At 36.3% G+C, this 16,709-nt stretch overlaps 1 protein-coding gene across 8 annotated transcripts in view; it reads left to right on the top strand.

Moving 5' to 3' along the window:
* The window catches only part of LOC101425908 (zinc finger protein 624-like), a 68,153-nt gene extending 56,366 nt beyond the window's left edge, over positions 1-11,787 (top strand). For all 8 annotated transcript variants that reach the window (XM_071210306.1, XM_071210303.1, XM_004469006.4 and 5 more), the window contains 3 exons: positions 2,109-2,235; positions 2,939-3,034; positions 7,550-11,787. In XM_071210306.1, coding sequence (XP_071066407.1) covers positions 2,166-2,235; positions 2,939-3,034; positions 7,550-9,666 — 2,283 coding nt within the window. In that variant the 5' untranslated portion in view covers positions 2,109-2,165 and the 3' untranslated portion in view covers positions 9,667-11,787. The remainder of the gene's footprint in view (positions 1-2,108; positions 2,236-2,938; positions 3,035-7,549) is intronic.
* The last annotated feature ends 4,922 nt before the right edge of the window (positions 11,788-16,709 follow it).

Genomic DNA, 16,709 nt, shown 5'->3' with positions numbered 1-16,709 from the left:
CTCTAAAGACTTGATTAGATTCAGCTTTTGGTTTGTTTTTATTTTGAACAAGAATATTTCTTGTTGGTATATACACCAACTAGGGTTTATAGTGCCTAGTTAAGTCCTTGTCTGTTACATTAGCAGCCACTGATGGTCATTTCCTAGATCCTTTGGTTCATTAGAAGTTGCAGTGGTGATATTCTAATTCTGTTGTTGCATCTTCCTTTATTAGCCTGCATACTTCCATAAGGACAATTCACCTCTTATCAAATTTTTTGTTACATTGATGTATGGTTTGCATAAGAAAGCAAGGTCAAGAGGCTGATTGTTTTTATTTACCAGTTTCCAGACATTCTCCAAAGATGATCAGTGAGTTTTTATTTAAGTATCATTTTTAACTCCTGAATTTAAATGTATTAGATATTTTTGAAATCCATTGCATTTATTACACTTACTGATACTCAAATTTTCCCATCAATTGCCAGTGGAAGCCTCTTCAGCTTTTCTCCTGAGTCTTAGACCTGATGCTACTAGTTTTTGATAACTCCCTTGCTATTTAGTATGACAGAATATTCTTGGTTCCATTTTCTGGGAAATACTATTTAGAGGCCACAATCTGGGTTGCATAATGCTGCTGGATTGGTTATTGTTTCTAGGTCTTTTCAGTGGATAAAGTTAGGAAATAGGTTTCTATGTTTGTTTTTTAATTTTTCCTTCAAGATGAAGCAATTCATGTAATTATACTTCTAATCAAATTCAGAGCTACAGTGTTTTTACCTAGTCTCATCAATATTATTATATTTATATCTTCTTTCACCCTTGCCAAATTTACTAGTTTTCAATGACTTCAATATAATTACTAATATACGTTATCTGACACCACACACACAACAGTTGGAAAATAACATCACCATCACTACCACCATCAATATGATTATTCACTGAAAACAGTTCATTTTTTTGGCAGTTCTTTTTGCCCTCAAGGATATGTCACTAGGAATATGTATGCAAATTACTGTGTTTTAAAGGCGCTCTCTGAACGGATATGTCACCAACTGACTTTATTTTACTTTTAACTTTTTGTATGTGCGTGGTTTTTTTTACATTTTTAATTATTTTTTATACTAATGTAAGGTATTTACATGATTCAAAATTCACATCTACAAAATAAATATTCAAGAGTCTGGCATCTATTTTAGCTCCCACAGTTTTTCCTCTATAGATAACCATTTAAAAATTTTTATGTCATTCTTCCATTTTTATAAAGCTAAATACCAAAGATATTTGCCAAAGTTCCATGATGTCTTATTTTTCTGAGAGAATTTATAGGATTCTGTTTATACCATCTCAGTGACGAAGTATCTTTTATCAAGTCTTGTTCTGTATATTAGTACTAACAGCTGATATTAGTAAGTCTGAGTTTTGAGGGAGAAAAGTCAATTTGGGTGGGAACTATTAGCTGAAAAGACTTTCTAGGGAAGGAGAAAACAATCCTATTTGATTCCAGGTACTATAGTAGAACCAATATATTTCCATTTTATTAGAGAGTTGTGGGTTTACAGAGCAATCATACATAAAATACAGGATTTCCATGTATCACCCTATTATTAACACCTTGCATTGGTGTGGAACATTTGTTAAAATTGATGAAAGCACATTTTTATAATTGTACTATTAACTATAGTCCATGTTTTTATTTAGGGTTTACTATTTGTATAGGTCCATGGATTTTAAAAAAATTTTTATTCTGTTACCATATATACATATTTCTCCTTCTAATCACATTCAGTTACATACTTCAGTGCTGCCAACCATGTTCACAGTGTTATGCTACCTTCACCACCATCCATTACCAAATAATTTCCATTGAAAACCAATATGTTCAGGTTCGAAGTAGTCTGAAAAAATCCTGCTAACAACTAAAAATCTGAAAATGGAATGGAATTCCTCTTGATATATAAATTCTCGTCACTGGCGAGATTCATACATTCTGTAGGGGATTAACTGGTTGATCTCCATAGTCTTTTGGTAATTCTGATTTTAGGAGTTCTTCCTCAGTTTTATATGTATGATTTTGCCTAAATATCTTGCATAGTCTCTGGGCGATCACCTTACATTTGTTTTAGGACTCAGTAACGTTTAAGGATGTAGCTATAGACTTCACATTGGAGGAGTGGAGACTGATGGACCCTACACAGAGGAACCTGCACAAGGATGTGATGCTAGAGAATTACAGGAATCTAGTCTCCCTGGGTAAGGTTAACTTCTCTTCTGTGTTTCTATATCTGTCCATTTAACCAGGTTTGCCAAAAATATAGAAAATAGCTGAATGTTGGTTTAAAGTTTAGACATCAGAATCTCATAATCTTAAGGACATATTGTTGAGGGTTGTGCTATTCCTTATCTAAACTAAAGCCTCTGGTCATTGTAGAGTAAGAAGTACATATTTCATTGGAATATTGGAGCTTTTTGACAGTCCTCAAAACTTAGAACCAGTCTTTTCTACATACTTCAATAAATGGAAGTACTTATCAGTGTAAAGATAGGAAAGAATCTGCTCATTTCTTTTCTAACCCTAAATTATTCCCATGATGTATTACTCTATCACTTCATGGATCATACGGTTGAAATCCTTTGAGATACTTTTTTTTAATTCTCTAGGACAGCACTATACATTAGAATGTTCTGCTGTGCTGCCCAATATGGCAGCCACTAGCCATTTGTGGCTAATGAGCACTTGAAATTTGGCTAGTTCAACTGAGGAAATGAATTTTAAATTTTGTTTAATTTTAATTAACTTAAATTCAAATGCAAATAGCTACATGGGGGTAATAGTAACTGTATTGAACAGTGCAGCTCTGGGACTTCCTACACAAAAGATTAAGAATGAGACTGAACTTGAAAATATTTCTAGCTCATAGCCACAATCAAGTCCCAATGATTTTTCTCTGAACAGGGCTTGCAGTTTCCAAACCAGACATGATATCTCATTTGGAGGATGGGAAAGGACCTTGGCTGCTAGTAAGAGAAATTACAAGAGCTCCCTATTCAGGTGAGTTGAATAAGAACCAGGAAGAAGAGATTTATTTCAATGATAAGTCAAGGATGGAGGAGAACATTTGAAATATTTTTTTGGTAACTTTGCTCAGAGTTGTCTGAGAGAAAGAAGTATCTTCCCTCTCTTCCTTTCTCCCTGTCCCTTCCCTCTCACCCACCTCCCTTTTCTCTCTCTCTCAGTTCTCTACTTTGAGTTCCCATCCAATACTATTCTACTTTCTCGGGGACCTCATTCAAACCTGTATGAAATATTCATTCTAGTTAATTGTTTTTCTCATTTCTTTCACTATTATCTGACATCTCTTTAGTTTTCCTGAAAATGTTATCTTCAGGGGCACCCCTTAATTCTTCTAAGTCAAAGTGATTTGCTCATTGTATAACTCTTCACTCGCGTGCCTGCTCTAACTTTTGGGGAGCTGTCTTCCTGCCCTCCAGATTCTTAATTCAGAATACAAACTGGAAATCAATTGAGAATCAAAATTCATTTATTTAATCAATATTTATTGAACATATGTATGCTGTAAATTTAGGCTACAGTAATGAAAAAAATAAGATGGGCCAGATCCCTGCCCTCCTGAACATTTAATTCTGTGAAATAGATAATTAACAAATAAAGCATATTTAATACTGGCTGCAAGGAGTTTTTACTATGAGATAAACTAAAGGATATGAAGAATAATTGGGAGTGGGGTGAGGATGCCTCCTTCAGATTGGGTGGTCAGGGAAGTCTTCTGCGGCAGTGACACTTTAGCTGAGACTTCAGAAGAAGCCAGTCATGGAAAGAGGTGAGGGGAACATTCCAGGTAAATGAAACAGTGATACAGAGGACCTGATACAGAAAATAGCATAATGTGTTCTGGAAATCAAGAGGAAGCTGGTGCAACTAAAGCATAACTTGAGGGGAAGAGTGTTATAAAATAAGATTAGTAGAAGTTTTAGTGCTGGAGCCCCGGGAAGTAAATTCACAGTGAAACAGATCAGTGAGGAAAGAGATAAGGCTCCACTAGACATGGCAAAGGTCCTGGGAAGAGAGATAGTTCACAGCTGGCCTTGTGAAAGAGCAAAGCAACTGAGCCCAGAGAGAATTGAGCTCTGAAGGAGAGACGAGATTTATCCCAGCCTACAACTTATATTGGAAGAAGCTGGGACCACAGAGCCTTAAGAAGAAGAGGAAGGCTAGACTCTTGCAGATGTCAGCAGCCATCTTGCTCCGACAAATGGCAACAGACTTTGGTGGGGGAAGTAACTTATTGCTTTATGGCCTGGTGACTATAAGCTTCTACCCCAAATAAATACCTTTTATAAAAACCAAAAAAAAAAAAAAAAAAAAAAAAAAAGATAATTAGACAGGAACCTGCCAGGGCTTTATAGATGATAGTAAGGAATTTTTATTTTAATCTAAATGAGTGGGAAAGCATTTAAAGGCTGTAATAAGGCTTTTAGGAAACCACCCTGTTTATGGATATTGAACTTTAGGGGATAAAGCTGACAGTCATTTAAAAGGTTATTACAATAGTTTAGGCAAGAGATGACTTTAATTAGGGTGATAGTTAGAGGAGAAGAAAAATAAATAAATGAGTTCGAGTTCATTTGGGTATTGATTTTATTATCAGCCCCTCCACAACTTACATGTTACATGTATTTTTTTATATATCAAGTCAATGGTACTGGAGGAGATTTAGAGACGATGGAGTTTCTATGAAATGTTTGAGTGCTGATCGAATGCCTAAAAGAGGTGAGATCAGTGTTCCAAGAGAAATGATCACTGAAGGACTAAAGTCTTAGAGAAAATGAAAGGGGGTAGACTCTAGATGGAAAAGATGAGATTTATCTTTGATACACAGTATGGCCACTTCCTCTATTATAACACTAGGAAAGATGGAGAAAATGGGTTCAGATTTGGCAGCTGGTGGCAGAAAGATCAAAGCATTCATTCCTTTAAGCTAGCTTCCCTGTTCTCAATAAAATAGGAAGCAAGGTCATCAGCTTACAGAGAAGGCAAGAGATATGAGAGAGAAAAAGTTATATTTTTTAAGGTACATAGAATTCAACAGGGAAGCCATCTTGCTCTGAAACATTTTGTGTGGAAGGTGTTTAATTACACTTTCTATTCTTCTGATAGTTTTAGGACTATTCATATTTTCATTAATTTTTTGTTTCTGTTTAGTAAGTTGTGTTTATCTAGGAATTGATCCATTTATCTAAATTTTAATTTTATTGGTGTAATATCTTATGTTTATCTTTTAAATGCCTATATTGATCTGAATTAATGTCTCCCTCATCCCTAATTTGAATTTTTATGCCTTCTCTCTTTTGTCTTAGTCTTTCCAGGATTTATCAGTCTTATTTGTCTTTTAAAGAAAAAAATTTTTTTTAACTTTTTAAATACTTTCTGTTGTATTTTCCATTTCATTATTTTCTGCCCTTATCTTTATTTCATGATTTTACTTTTTTAGGGTTTAATTTGCTCATTTTTTCTAATTTTCAGTTCAGTGCTTTACATCATTGATTTTCAGCCATTCTTTTTCTAAAAATGTGTCTAAGACTATCAGGACATATCACATGTGTTTATTAAGCAGCATCTTCATAATTATTGGGTTCAAAATATTTGATAATTTCCATTGTGAAATCTTTAGATAGTAGGGAATTTTGGAAGGGTGTTCTTAATTTTCTACCATATGGAACTTTTCTAATGATATTGCTATCTTTAATTCGTCTGTGGTTAGAGCACATACTCTATGTGATTTCAGTCTTTTTCAAATTTCTTAAAACTTGACCCATTATATAAGGCCAACTTTTATAAACATCTTATATGCCTGTGGGAATAATATGTAGTTGGAAGGTATTGAGTGCAGTGTTCTAGATAAGTCAGTAGGTCATGTTTGTTAATCATGTTCAAGTCTTTTATGTACTTAAGGATTGTCACCTCATGCTATAAGTTAACTGATAAAAGTTTTTTAAAGTCTCCAAGTGTTAGTGTAGATTTGTTTGTTACTTTAATGCCATCAGTTTTGGCTTTATGTATTTTGAAGCTGAGTTATTAAGTGAATACAAAGTTAGCACTGTTATGTCTTCCTAGTAAATAGAATATTTTATTTTATGAAGAATCTTCTTTATCTCTGGTATAACTTTTTACCTTAAAGTCTTTTACCTGGTAATATTACTCCAACACTTTCTTTTGGTTCTTGTTTGTATATCTTTTCTCATCAGTTTACTGTCATCTTGGCTATATTCTTATATTTTATTTGTTTCTCTATTCATATTATATTCTGAGATTTTCTTCTCTTTTTTTAACCAATCTAGTCTTTTGTCTTTTGCAGTATTTAGACCATTTATATGTACTATAATTACATAATGTTTAACTATACCACTTAACTATTTTCTTTCTATGTGTCTTATCTGTTCTATGTTCTTTTTCTCACCATTCATGCCTGGCTTTAGATTTCTATTTTATCATTCAATCTTTGTTTTATCATCTTTTGTGGTTCTGTTTTCCTCTTCTACCACATTTTACTATTTGTTAAGTGGTTAATCTAGAGACTAAAGCACCTTGAATCAACAGAGTCAAATAAATAGATTTTTTCCTCTTCCCAAACAATGCAAGGATCTTAGAACAATTTATTCCACTTACCTCACTTATATACTATTGACATTGTATTAGTCAGCCAAAGGGATGCTGATGCAAAGTACCAGAAATTTGTTGGAATTTATAAGGGTATTTATTTGGGGGTAAAAGTATACAGTTACAAGGGCCTAAAGGGTCCAACTCAAGGAACCCTAACAGGTACTTCCTCACCCAAAGTCAGTTGCCACATGTTGAAGCAAGATGGCATGTGACGTCTGCAAGGGTTCAACCTTCCTCTTCCCTCTTAAGGCTCCATGGTCCCAGCTTCTTCTAGTCTCAGCTATAGGCTGGCATAGGGCTTGTCTCTGTTCCTGAGGCTTGTTTCTTTTCAGGACTTCGTAGCTGCTCAGGGCTCTAATCTCTTCAGCTGCAGACTATCAGATGAATGGCTCATCTCACTTCCTGGAGCCTCTGCCATGTCTACGGAGCTGTCTCTCTTCCTCTGTGTATCTTCTCTATGTGTCTACTTCTGTGTACTCCTTAACTGAAGATCCATTTATCTGGCCCACAATGGGGGTGTGGACTCAAACTAAATTATACTCTACTGATATGGTCAAATCAAAGTCCTAATCGTAGCATAATTTAATTAAGACATCTCACCTGAATCTAATAAAATCAAAGGATATCATACCGAGGAACAGTCCAGTTTACAAATGTCAATATCTCTTTTTGGAATTCATAAATAATATTAAACTGCTACAGACATTATGTATTTAAATTATATACATATGTCAGATCCCGTCGGACATTATTATTAACTGCCAATTTACAAGCAGTTAAAGCCATGTATTCATTTTAGGCCAGTTATCCATTTTATTATCCTACTCAGTGAGATCTTCCCAACTAAGGACATAGAGGTCATTGATTTTTCTCTTTCCCCCTCAGGCTTGGAGACCAAACTGGAAACAAAGGATGCAGTACCAATAGAGGGTATTTCTGAAGATACATCACAGGGGACCATATTGGAGAAACTCACAGAGAATCGTCTCTGCGATTCCAGTTTGAGAGAATCATTGAAATGGAATGACAGGATATTGAGATTGCAAAATAGTCAGGAGAGTCATTTGAATCAAAGAATAGATACACACAAGAAAACTCCCACTGATCAGAGAGGATTTGAATCTATTCTTTTCCCAGAATCAGTGGAGCCCTACAGCAAATGTCTAACGCAAAAGGAAAATTTCACAGAGAATTTAGATGTGATTAAAGATACCCATTTGAGGAAGAAAATTTGCAAGGATACTGAGGGCAGTAAAGACAGAAGGCAAGGTACAGAGCTTACTTCCGAAAAGAAAATGAATAAAGAAAAACCTTATAAATGTAGTACTTGTGAAAAAGCCTTTCGTTATAAGTCACTACTGATTAGACACCAGATAACTCACACTGAAGAAAAACCTTATGAATGTAAGGAATGTGGGAAAATGTTCAGTCAGCCTTCATACCTTAGCCAACATAAAAAAATTCACAGTGGAGAAAAACCCTATAAGTGTAATGAATGTGGAAAGGCCTTCATTGCTTCTTCATCTCTTATGGTACATCAGAGAATTCATACTAAAGAGAAACCTTATCAGTGCAATGTCTGTGGAAAATCCTTTAGCCAGTGTGCCCGCCTTAATCAGCACCAAAGAATTCAAACTGGAGAGAAACCTTATAAATGTAGTGAGTGTGGGAAAGCTTTTAGTGATAAGTCAAAACTTGCAAGCCATAAGGAAACTCACACTGGAGAAAAACCCTACAAATGTAATGTTTGTGGAAAAGCCTTTAGGAATAAGTCATATCTTAGTATACATCAGAAGACCCATACAGAAGAGAAACCATATAAATGCAATGAGTGTGGAAAATCCTTCAAAAATAATGCAATTTTTAATGTTCATCTGAGAATTCACACTGGAGAGAAACCCTTTAGGTGTAGTGAATGTGGGGAAGCCTATAGAAGTAATTCAAGCCTCATTGTACATATAAGAACTCATACGGGGGAAAAACCCTACAAATGTAATGAATGTGGGAAAGCATTCAACCGTATAGAAAATTTCAGAGAACATCAGAGAATCCATACAGGGGAAAAACCATATAAATGTAATGAATGTGGGAAGGCATTCATTAATTGTTCATACCTTTCTGTACATCACAGAATGCATACTGGAGAGAAACCATATACATGTAATGAATGTGGAAAGGCCTTTGTGCGTGCTTCATCTCTTATTATACATCAGCGAATTCATACTGAAGAGAAACCTTATCTATGTAATGATTGTGGGGAATCTTTCAGAACAAAATCACATTTAACAGGACATCAGAGGATTCATACTGGAGAGAAACCATATAAATGCACTGACTGTGAGAGGGCATTTACCTTAATGGCAAATCTCAAGGCACATGAGAAAATCCATACTGGAGTGAAACCATATAAATGTTGTGATTGTGGAAAATCCTTCAGTACTAAGTCATACCTTATTGTACATCAGAGGACCCATACTGGAGAAAAACCATATAAATGTAATGAATGTGAGAAAGCTTTCACTAATACATCACATCTTACTGTGCATCAGAGAACTCATACTGGAGAGAAACCCTATAAATGTAATGAATGTGGGAAGGTTTTCACAAGTAACTCAGGCTTTATTACTCATCAAAGAATACACACTGGAGAGAAACCATTTAAATGTATTGATTGTGGGAAAGCATTTAGCCAGATGGGAAATGTCACCAAACATCAGAAAATCCATAGTGGAGAGAAACCTTATAAATGTAATGTCTGTGGGAAAGCTTTCAGGACAGGTTCATACCTTAAAGTGCATGGGAGAACACATACTGGAGAAAAACCTTATAAATGTAATGAATGTGCAAAAGCCTTCAGGAGTAGCTCAAGTCTTACTCTACATCTGAGGATGCATACTGGAGAAAAACCCTATAAATGTAATGAATGTGCAAAAGCCTTCAACCGTAGCTCAAACCTTACTGTACATCAAAGAATACATCAGAGAGAAGCTAAGTTTATATAGAGAATAAGAAGTCATTCATTCAGATGTCACCTCCACAAGAAGAATCTTATGATCTATATATTTTCATGAATGTGGGAAAATCCTTTTGAGCAGTTCTCCAGAAATGCACACTGAAGGCATACTCTATAAACTTAATGAATGTGGAAAACTATATAGCTGTATTTAATCTTAGAAGTTACAAGAAAATTCACACTAGAGAAAAATAATGGACAAATGAAAGCATCCAGATTCATTCAACAAGTTATCTTCTATGAATTTCCTAAACATATTTTTACCTGTTATTTGTTTGTCATTCTTTTCTTATAAATCTGTAGATACTCTGTGTATGTTTTAGAAATTAATCCATCTTCATGTTTGCAAATATTTTTCCTAGTCTAGCATTTGTCTATACATTTTAGTATAGCAAGAGAAGCCACAACTTTATTTTATAGTAAAATATTTGTATTTTTTTCTGTATTAGGTTCTTGATTTGCTTTTGTAGATAAAAGAGTCTCATTAATTTTTAGGATATATGAAGTCTCCTAAATTTAGTTCTAAGATTTTAGTAATTTATTCTTTACACTGAAGTCTTCAATCCATCTGTACTGAATAGCTATTCATAAAAAATAACTGCAAATGGTCATTAACATGTGAAGATTTTCAACCTAAATAGTACTCAGGGAAATACAAATTAAAATACCAGTGAGATATCACTTGAGCCTCACCGAGTTGGCAAAATCAGATTTTTTGCTAGTGGAGCTTGGCATATTATGCACTCTTCCAGAAAGTTTGGGTCAATTTATATTTGCACCAGCAATCCTGCAATATATATTGAAAAACTAAAAATACATATAATCTTTGATTCAGCAGGCTCACATCTGGGAACTTATCCCATTGAAATAAAAGCATCAACACATAAGAATACATATACGTAGGATGTTTATTGAAGTATTGTTTTTAGAGGGAAAAAAAAAAAACCTGTTGGAAAAAATACACATCAATAGGATAGGAGTTGAATAAGTTATGATATATCCATAATATGGGTTAACATGGGAGGGTTTAAAAAATGAGTTAGGTCTATGCTGGTTGACTTGAAGCAGTTTCCACAATGTTCTAATAATTAGTTTATTACAGAACTGTGCATATATTTAAAATTTCATTTTTCTAAAATAATGACCATCCCTATATACGTGTGTGTGTGTGTGTGTGTGTGTGCGCGTGTGATTAAATGAGCATGGAGAGAGGTGTGGAAGACAGACACCAGGCTATTAATGTTGGTTACATTGAGGGGATGTAGAAAATGGGAAGTGAGAGATAAAGGGAAAAATCTAGTAAGGCTGTAAAAGAAGTAAATGCAGCACATATAGTATAAAACTGTGTAAAATTATGTATTTGTGTGTACTTGTGACAGAGATGAATGAAGGTATATTCTCCAAAAAGTTGATGATTGTTTCAGGGTTGTTGGAGTATCAGATATTCTTTGTTTGATTTTCCTTTTTGTGCTTTATTTTATTTTATTTTATTTTTTGGTATTTTTAAAGTTTTCCTTTGAAACAAACATAATATTTATATATTTTTCTTGTGAAACATATATTGGCCACCTCCTTTACACCAGGAACTTGCCTGCGGACTGGGTATACATTAAGGGAGTGGATGAGTAGTTGGAGGCCCATGGATCCAAGAGTATAGGAATTGATTCTGATGCTTGCCAAAGAAGCACCCATCACCTCACTCCCTCCCATTCCCTGGAATTTCCTTTGGAGGACGATGCAAAGATGATGGAAATTCCAGTAGGTTAAAAATATCCAAGGATATCTGGATATCTGGCACTTGTGTCCAGGCTGTATACGAGGAGGACTATAAGCTATTGTCAGTGTGGCATCCAAGCAAAGGTCAAAGCACTTAAAAATTTCTGTGTACCTTGAAAGAAACCCTTATCTCCTCTAACCAAAGAGTTGTAATTTCTGAAATCCAAACCCAGAGTCTTATCCTGTGAATGAGTAAATTACAATGCAAGTTGAATTCCCCATCTCACAAGGTGTCTACTGTTGTGAGGCATTGTTTCAGAAGGAATGGGATCCCAAAAATTTGAATGGTGACTTATGTGCCAATCCTATAAAAATGGAGATATTGACAACTAAAGGCTGCTGAGTTATCTTTGCCCATAGAAGCAGCCCGCCCTTGCTGCCTGATGAAGTCAACTCTGCTTTTTCTGATGAACCTATAAATGGCCTCCACTGTGATAGCTGACTTGAAAAACAATGATGATTCTCCTCCTGATCCACTACTTTTCTTCCAGGACTATAATTAGACTGAAGTCCCAGCAGGCAATGAAAGATGAAATACAAAATGTGACCCATGGAGTGGTGAGCTATATTCCAAAAGAATATAAATGATTTTTCCAGTTTATTAGGAATATATCAGGGTCATATACATAGGAATGGATATTAATGTTGTGGGATAATGGCGGAAGGAATATAAAGTTGGGTCTGGTTGAATTTATTGATATGGGTCCACTAAGAAGAGGTTCAGTCTTTAAGAACTTGAGGACTTAGGGTTATAACTGTGATTGGCTGGTTGATGAAAGATGAACCGCAACGGTGGCCTGCATTAAATGAAATGCCAGAACTACCTTGATACACTGTAACGGTAGGTATCCAATGACAGGGAGATTGGAATGTTAAGAGTGGATTTATCATGTGAAACCTGCTTGCCCACTTTAGGACTGTTCAAAGGACACAACTTACACCACAACTGGAGAAATTAATTTGCGAGGGGAGCCCCAGGATCCTTGAAAAGCTCTGTGGTTTCCCCTGTCTGTAGGTCAGAAATTATCTTTGAAACTGCTACAACTGAACTGGGACTTGTAAGTGCAGTGGGGATAATTGGATCCCAGAGTGTCAGGGGCCAAGTGGCAGCACCTAATCATCAAAGACAAGGTGGTCATGTTTACCATAATGGATAGCAGAGTCAAATCAGTAATTAGAATAGTCTGCCTTGCAGAGACCTGTGGCATTGGCTAGTTGATTGTGCCCAGAAGCAAAATAGATTGGCGATCTATTGATTTTCACTTGATTTGTACAAATGGAGAAGTTCTAGTTCAAATGAAAATAAGTAACTCCTCAAATCACCAACACAGAGAATCAATCAATTTCCAGACTTGAGACAGTTTACAGATGCAGAACTTCTTGAATGAAAGGGAGATATGAACCCCTTGAAGGACCCAGCTACAGTGCCAAAAATGTATATGTTGATATTTCTCCTAGCTTTCCCCACAAGAACCTATGACCTTTTATGAGGATGATTGCATTGGGGAAAAGGAAATAATCAGACTTCGGGGAATTACTGAACTGTCAGTAATTCCAGGAGATCCAAAACATGACTGTGGTCCAGCAGAGTAGTGGCTTATGGAAGTTCCATGGTCAATGGAGATTTAGCTCAGGGCCATCTCACAGTGGGCCCAATGGATTCTTGAATGCATCCATTGGTTATATCTCCAGTTTGGGAATGCTTAATTGCAATAGACATAATCAGCTGGCAGGATCCTCCTTTGTTTCCCTGACTTGTGGAGTGAGGGCTGTTTTGGTAGGGAATGCCAAGTGGAAGATATTAGAACTGCATCTTTCCAGGAAAATAGTAAACTGAAAGCAACACAGCATTCTTGGAGGAATTGCAAGCATTAGTGCCAACCATCAAGGACTTGAAGCATGCAGGGGTGATAATTCGCACCACATCCCCATTCAATTTACCTGATAGTCCTGTGGAGAAAACAGATGAATCCTGGAGAATGACAATGGACTCTCATAAATTTAACCATGTGGTGACTCCAATGTCAGCTACTGCTCCACATGTGGTGTGACTCAAGCAAATTCACACATCTCTTGGTATCTGATATGCAGCCACTGATCTGGCAAATGCCTTCTAGTTGATACCTGTTATTAAAGACCACTAGAAGCAGTTTTCTTTAAGCTGGCAAGGCCAACAATACACCTTCATTTTTTTATCCCAGGAGTATATCAACTCTCCAGCCCTATGCCATGATTTAGTCTGCAGGGATCTTGATCACCTTTCCCTCCCATAACACATCACACTTGTACATTATGGCCTAGTGATCAAGAAGAAACTACTCTAGACTCATTGGTACAAATTGGCATGTTAGAGGGTGGGAAATAAATCCAGCAACAATTCAGGGGCTTTGGTCAGTTGTTTGCCTGGAACTTTTAAAAGAAACTTTGAAGGAACATGATTGGAAAATTGGTGACAGGGAGGTCTGTGGGGAAAGTATGTGGATAGATCTTCTTGAATGGGCAAAAACCATGAAGATGTCCTATGTTAGTGTTCACCAAGGAGTGACCTTAGCAGAGGAATACCTTAATAATCGGGTAGATAGGATGACCCTGTTTAAGGATATCACTCAGCCTTTTTCCTCAGCCACTCCTGTCATTTCCCAATGGGTTCATGAAAAATTTGGCCATGGTGGCAGGCATGGAGGTTATGTGTGGGCTCAGCAATAGGCCCTACATACCTCAGACTTGCCATCCCCCACAATCATGTGAGACAATTATTTTAAAAATCTGTTTTTGGAGAACACTGATCCATTCCTATTGTTTTAAGCAATATTTATATTTACCCACATATTTGCATTCTGGTACTCTTTATTCTTTCCAGAAGTTCCTTGTTCCAACTAGAATCATATTGCTTATGCCTCATTAACTCCACTTGGCATTTCTTGTATTATAGGTCTACTGTCATTGTATTATCTCAGTTTTTGTCTGAAATATCTATTCTGCATTCATTTTGGAAAGCCATTTTCACTTAGGATAGAGTTCTAAGCTGGCATTTCTTTTTAATTGGCCAGCACTTTTAGAAAAATGAAACTTCATTATCTTCTGGCTTCTGGAGTTTCTATTAAAAGTCAACTGTCAATTCAGATTTTTTTTTAGCTACTTTTTAAGATGTTTATTTGCCCTTAGATTTAATCAGTTTTTTTTTTTGGTGATGTACCTAGGCGTGGAGGTATTTTTTAAAAATTCTTACAGCTTGTAGAGCTTCTTGAGACTGCCCTATGAGGTCTTTCACCGGTGTGGGAAAATTCTCAGCCAGTGTTTCTTCAAATATTGCTTCTGCCCTATTTTCTCTCTCCCTTATTCTAGGGCTCTGATATACATCTTTTAGACCTTTCAATTATGTCTAAGTGTCTTAAAGTTTTTGTATTTTCCATCCTATTTTCTCTCTGTACATTAATCTGGATACTTTCTACTGATTGCCTTTCAGTTAACTAATATTCTGTTTTTAATCTGCTATTAAAACCATTTTTTGAAATTCTTCATTTTAGTCAGATTTTTTATTTCTGTAAGTTTTCTTTTTGTATGGATTCTAGGTATCTCCTGAAATTCTCCATTCTTTGCTCTTTTTTCCCTTGAATATGTTAATATTTATTTTAAATTCCCTGGCTTAACTACAGTTATCTGAATCATTTTCAGTCTGGTCTTATGTATGTTGTTTTTCTTGCTGTTTGGTCAGCTGATTCTCTTTTTTATCATTCTTTCTACATTTAATTTGACCCCAGACATTATAGATGTAAAATTCATAGAAACCTTTATTTATCTCCCTCCAGTGAAGGTTGTTGCATTTTAGCAAATAGCTACAGTACTAACAGATCACCCTCATCCCATCTATGATGGATTTTAGGCTTTGTGAAACCTGGCCTATTTCAGATTGGTCCTTTCTCCTATATTATGGTCCTTTCCAAGGTGTTGATGAAGCCGCTCTGGCTTGCAGGGCTTGATTTTAAGCTGTACTATCTGTCTTGCCAGTATTGGGCCGCTGCTGAAAGTTTATGCTCAGTGCTTTAACTCTTTAGCTTGCTTTCCACTGGATTTCTCTAATTGTCACCATGACATGGACAGTTTAAGAGACACCAAAGAGTTGAGGAAAATTTTAATGCAAGTTTTAGGGCTACTTCCCCTAGGATGTTCCCCCTTATTTCTAGGGGCATACCTAAAGTCTGAAAGTAAAAGTTTTGTTTTCTGTTTTGGCCTCAGTGAACTGAAAATTGCTAACAGAGGAAAAGCCAGGTAAATATAGAGCTCGCCTTTTATACTTCCTTTCTTTCAGTCTCTTAGTTGACTTCAGCCAGCTACTGTCATTATCCATACAGTGCTGGCACAATGGAAGCATGAATTGAGTAGCCATTGTGGCAGGGAGAGTGGCTATACATATACCCAACAGCATGGGCTGCCTTTTTACAAGACAGATCTAGCTACTGCAACTGGTGACTGTCCAAACTTCCAGCAACTGAAACCAATGCTAAGTCCCCAATATGGTTACCATCCTACCAGGAGATCAGTAAGATGCTTGTTGGCAAGTTGGCTACATTGGATCACTACTATTATGGAAGCAGCAGAAATTCATTTGACCAGATTCAACCTATATTCTGGATAAGTGTTTGGCTTTCCTACCTGCAGAGGCTGGAACAAAGCCACTCACTACCTGGGGGTTTAAAGAATGTTTGATCTACTGTCATGGGATCCCATAAAACATCACAAAGGGACCCACTTTATAGCAAAGGGGGTGAACAAGTGGGCATATTAGAATGGATCCACTGATCTTATATTTCCCAGATGTCAGCCTGATAGAGTGATGAGGGTGAAGTGACCCATTGAAGGCATAGCTGAAATGCCAGCTTGGAGACATACTTCACAAGGATGGGGCACCATCCTCAGGTGCAATGTATATTTTGAAATAAGTATCTTTATATGGTTGTGCACCTGTTAGGTAGAATGCATCAACTGAGAACCAGGGGTAGAAACAGGAGAGTCCTTGCTTACCATCATACCCAGTGACCTATTTGAGAAATCTGTACTACCTTACACAGAAAATCTGAATTCTGCAGGTGTGGAGGGCCTGATTCCCAAAAGGGGAACAATTCCTTCAGTGAATATATCAGGGATCTTTATGTGCTGTAAGCTTCAGTTGCCAAGGAACCAGCTGGCAAGAAGAGGCATCACCATATCTGGCAGGTAATTGATCTTAAGAGCAGGTAAGGCTACTCTTACCTGGGA

Source organism: Dasypus novemcinctus, chromosome 21 (assembly GCF_030445035.2).
Source record: "Dasypus novemcinctus isolate mDasNov1 chromosome 21, mDasNov1.1.hap2, whole genome shotgun sequence".
In the NCBI taxonomy this organism is placed as follows: domain Eukaryota; kingdom Metazoa; phylum Chordata; class Mammalia; order Cingulata; family Dasypodidae; genus Dasypus; species Dasypus novemcinctus.
The sequence above is the reverse complement of the archived record's forward strand: the minus strand, read 5'-3'. Positions and strand labels throughout refer to the sequence as shown.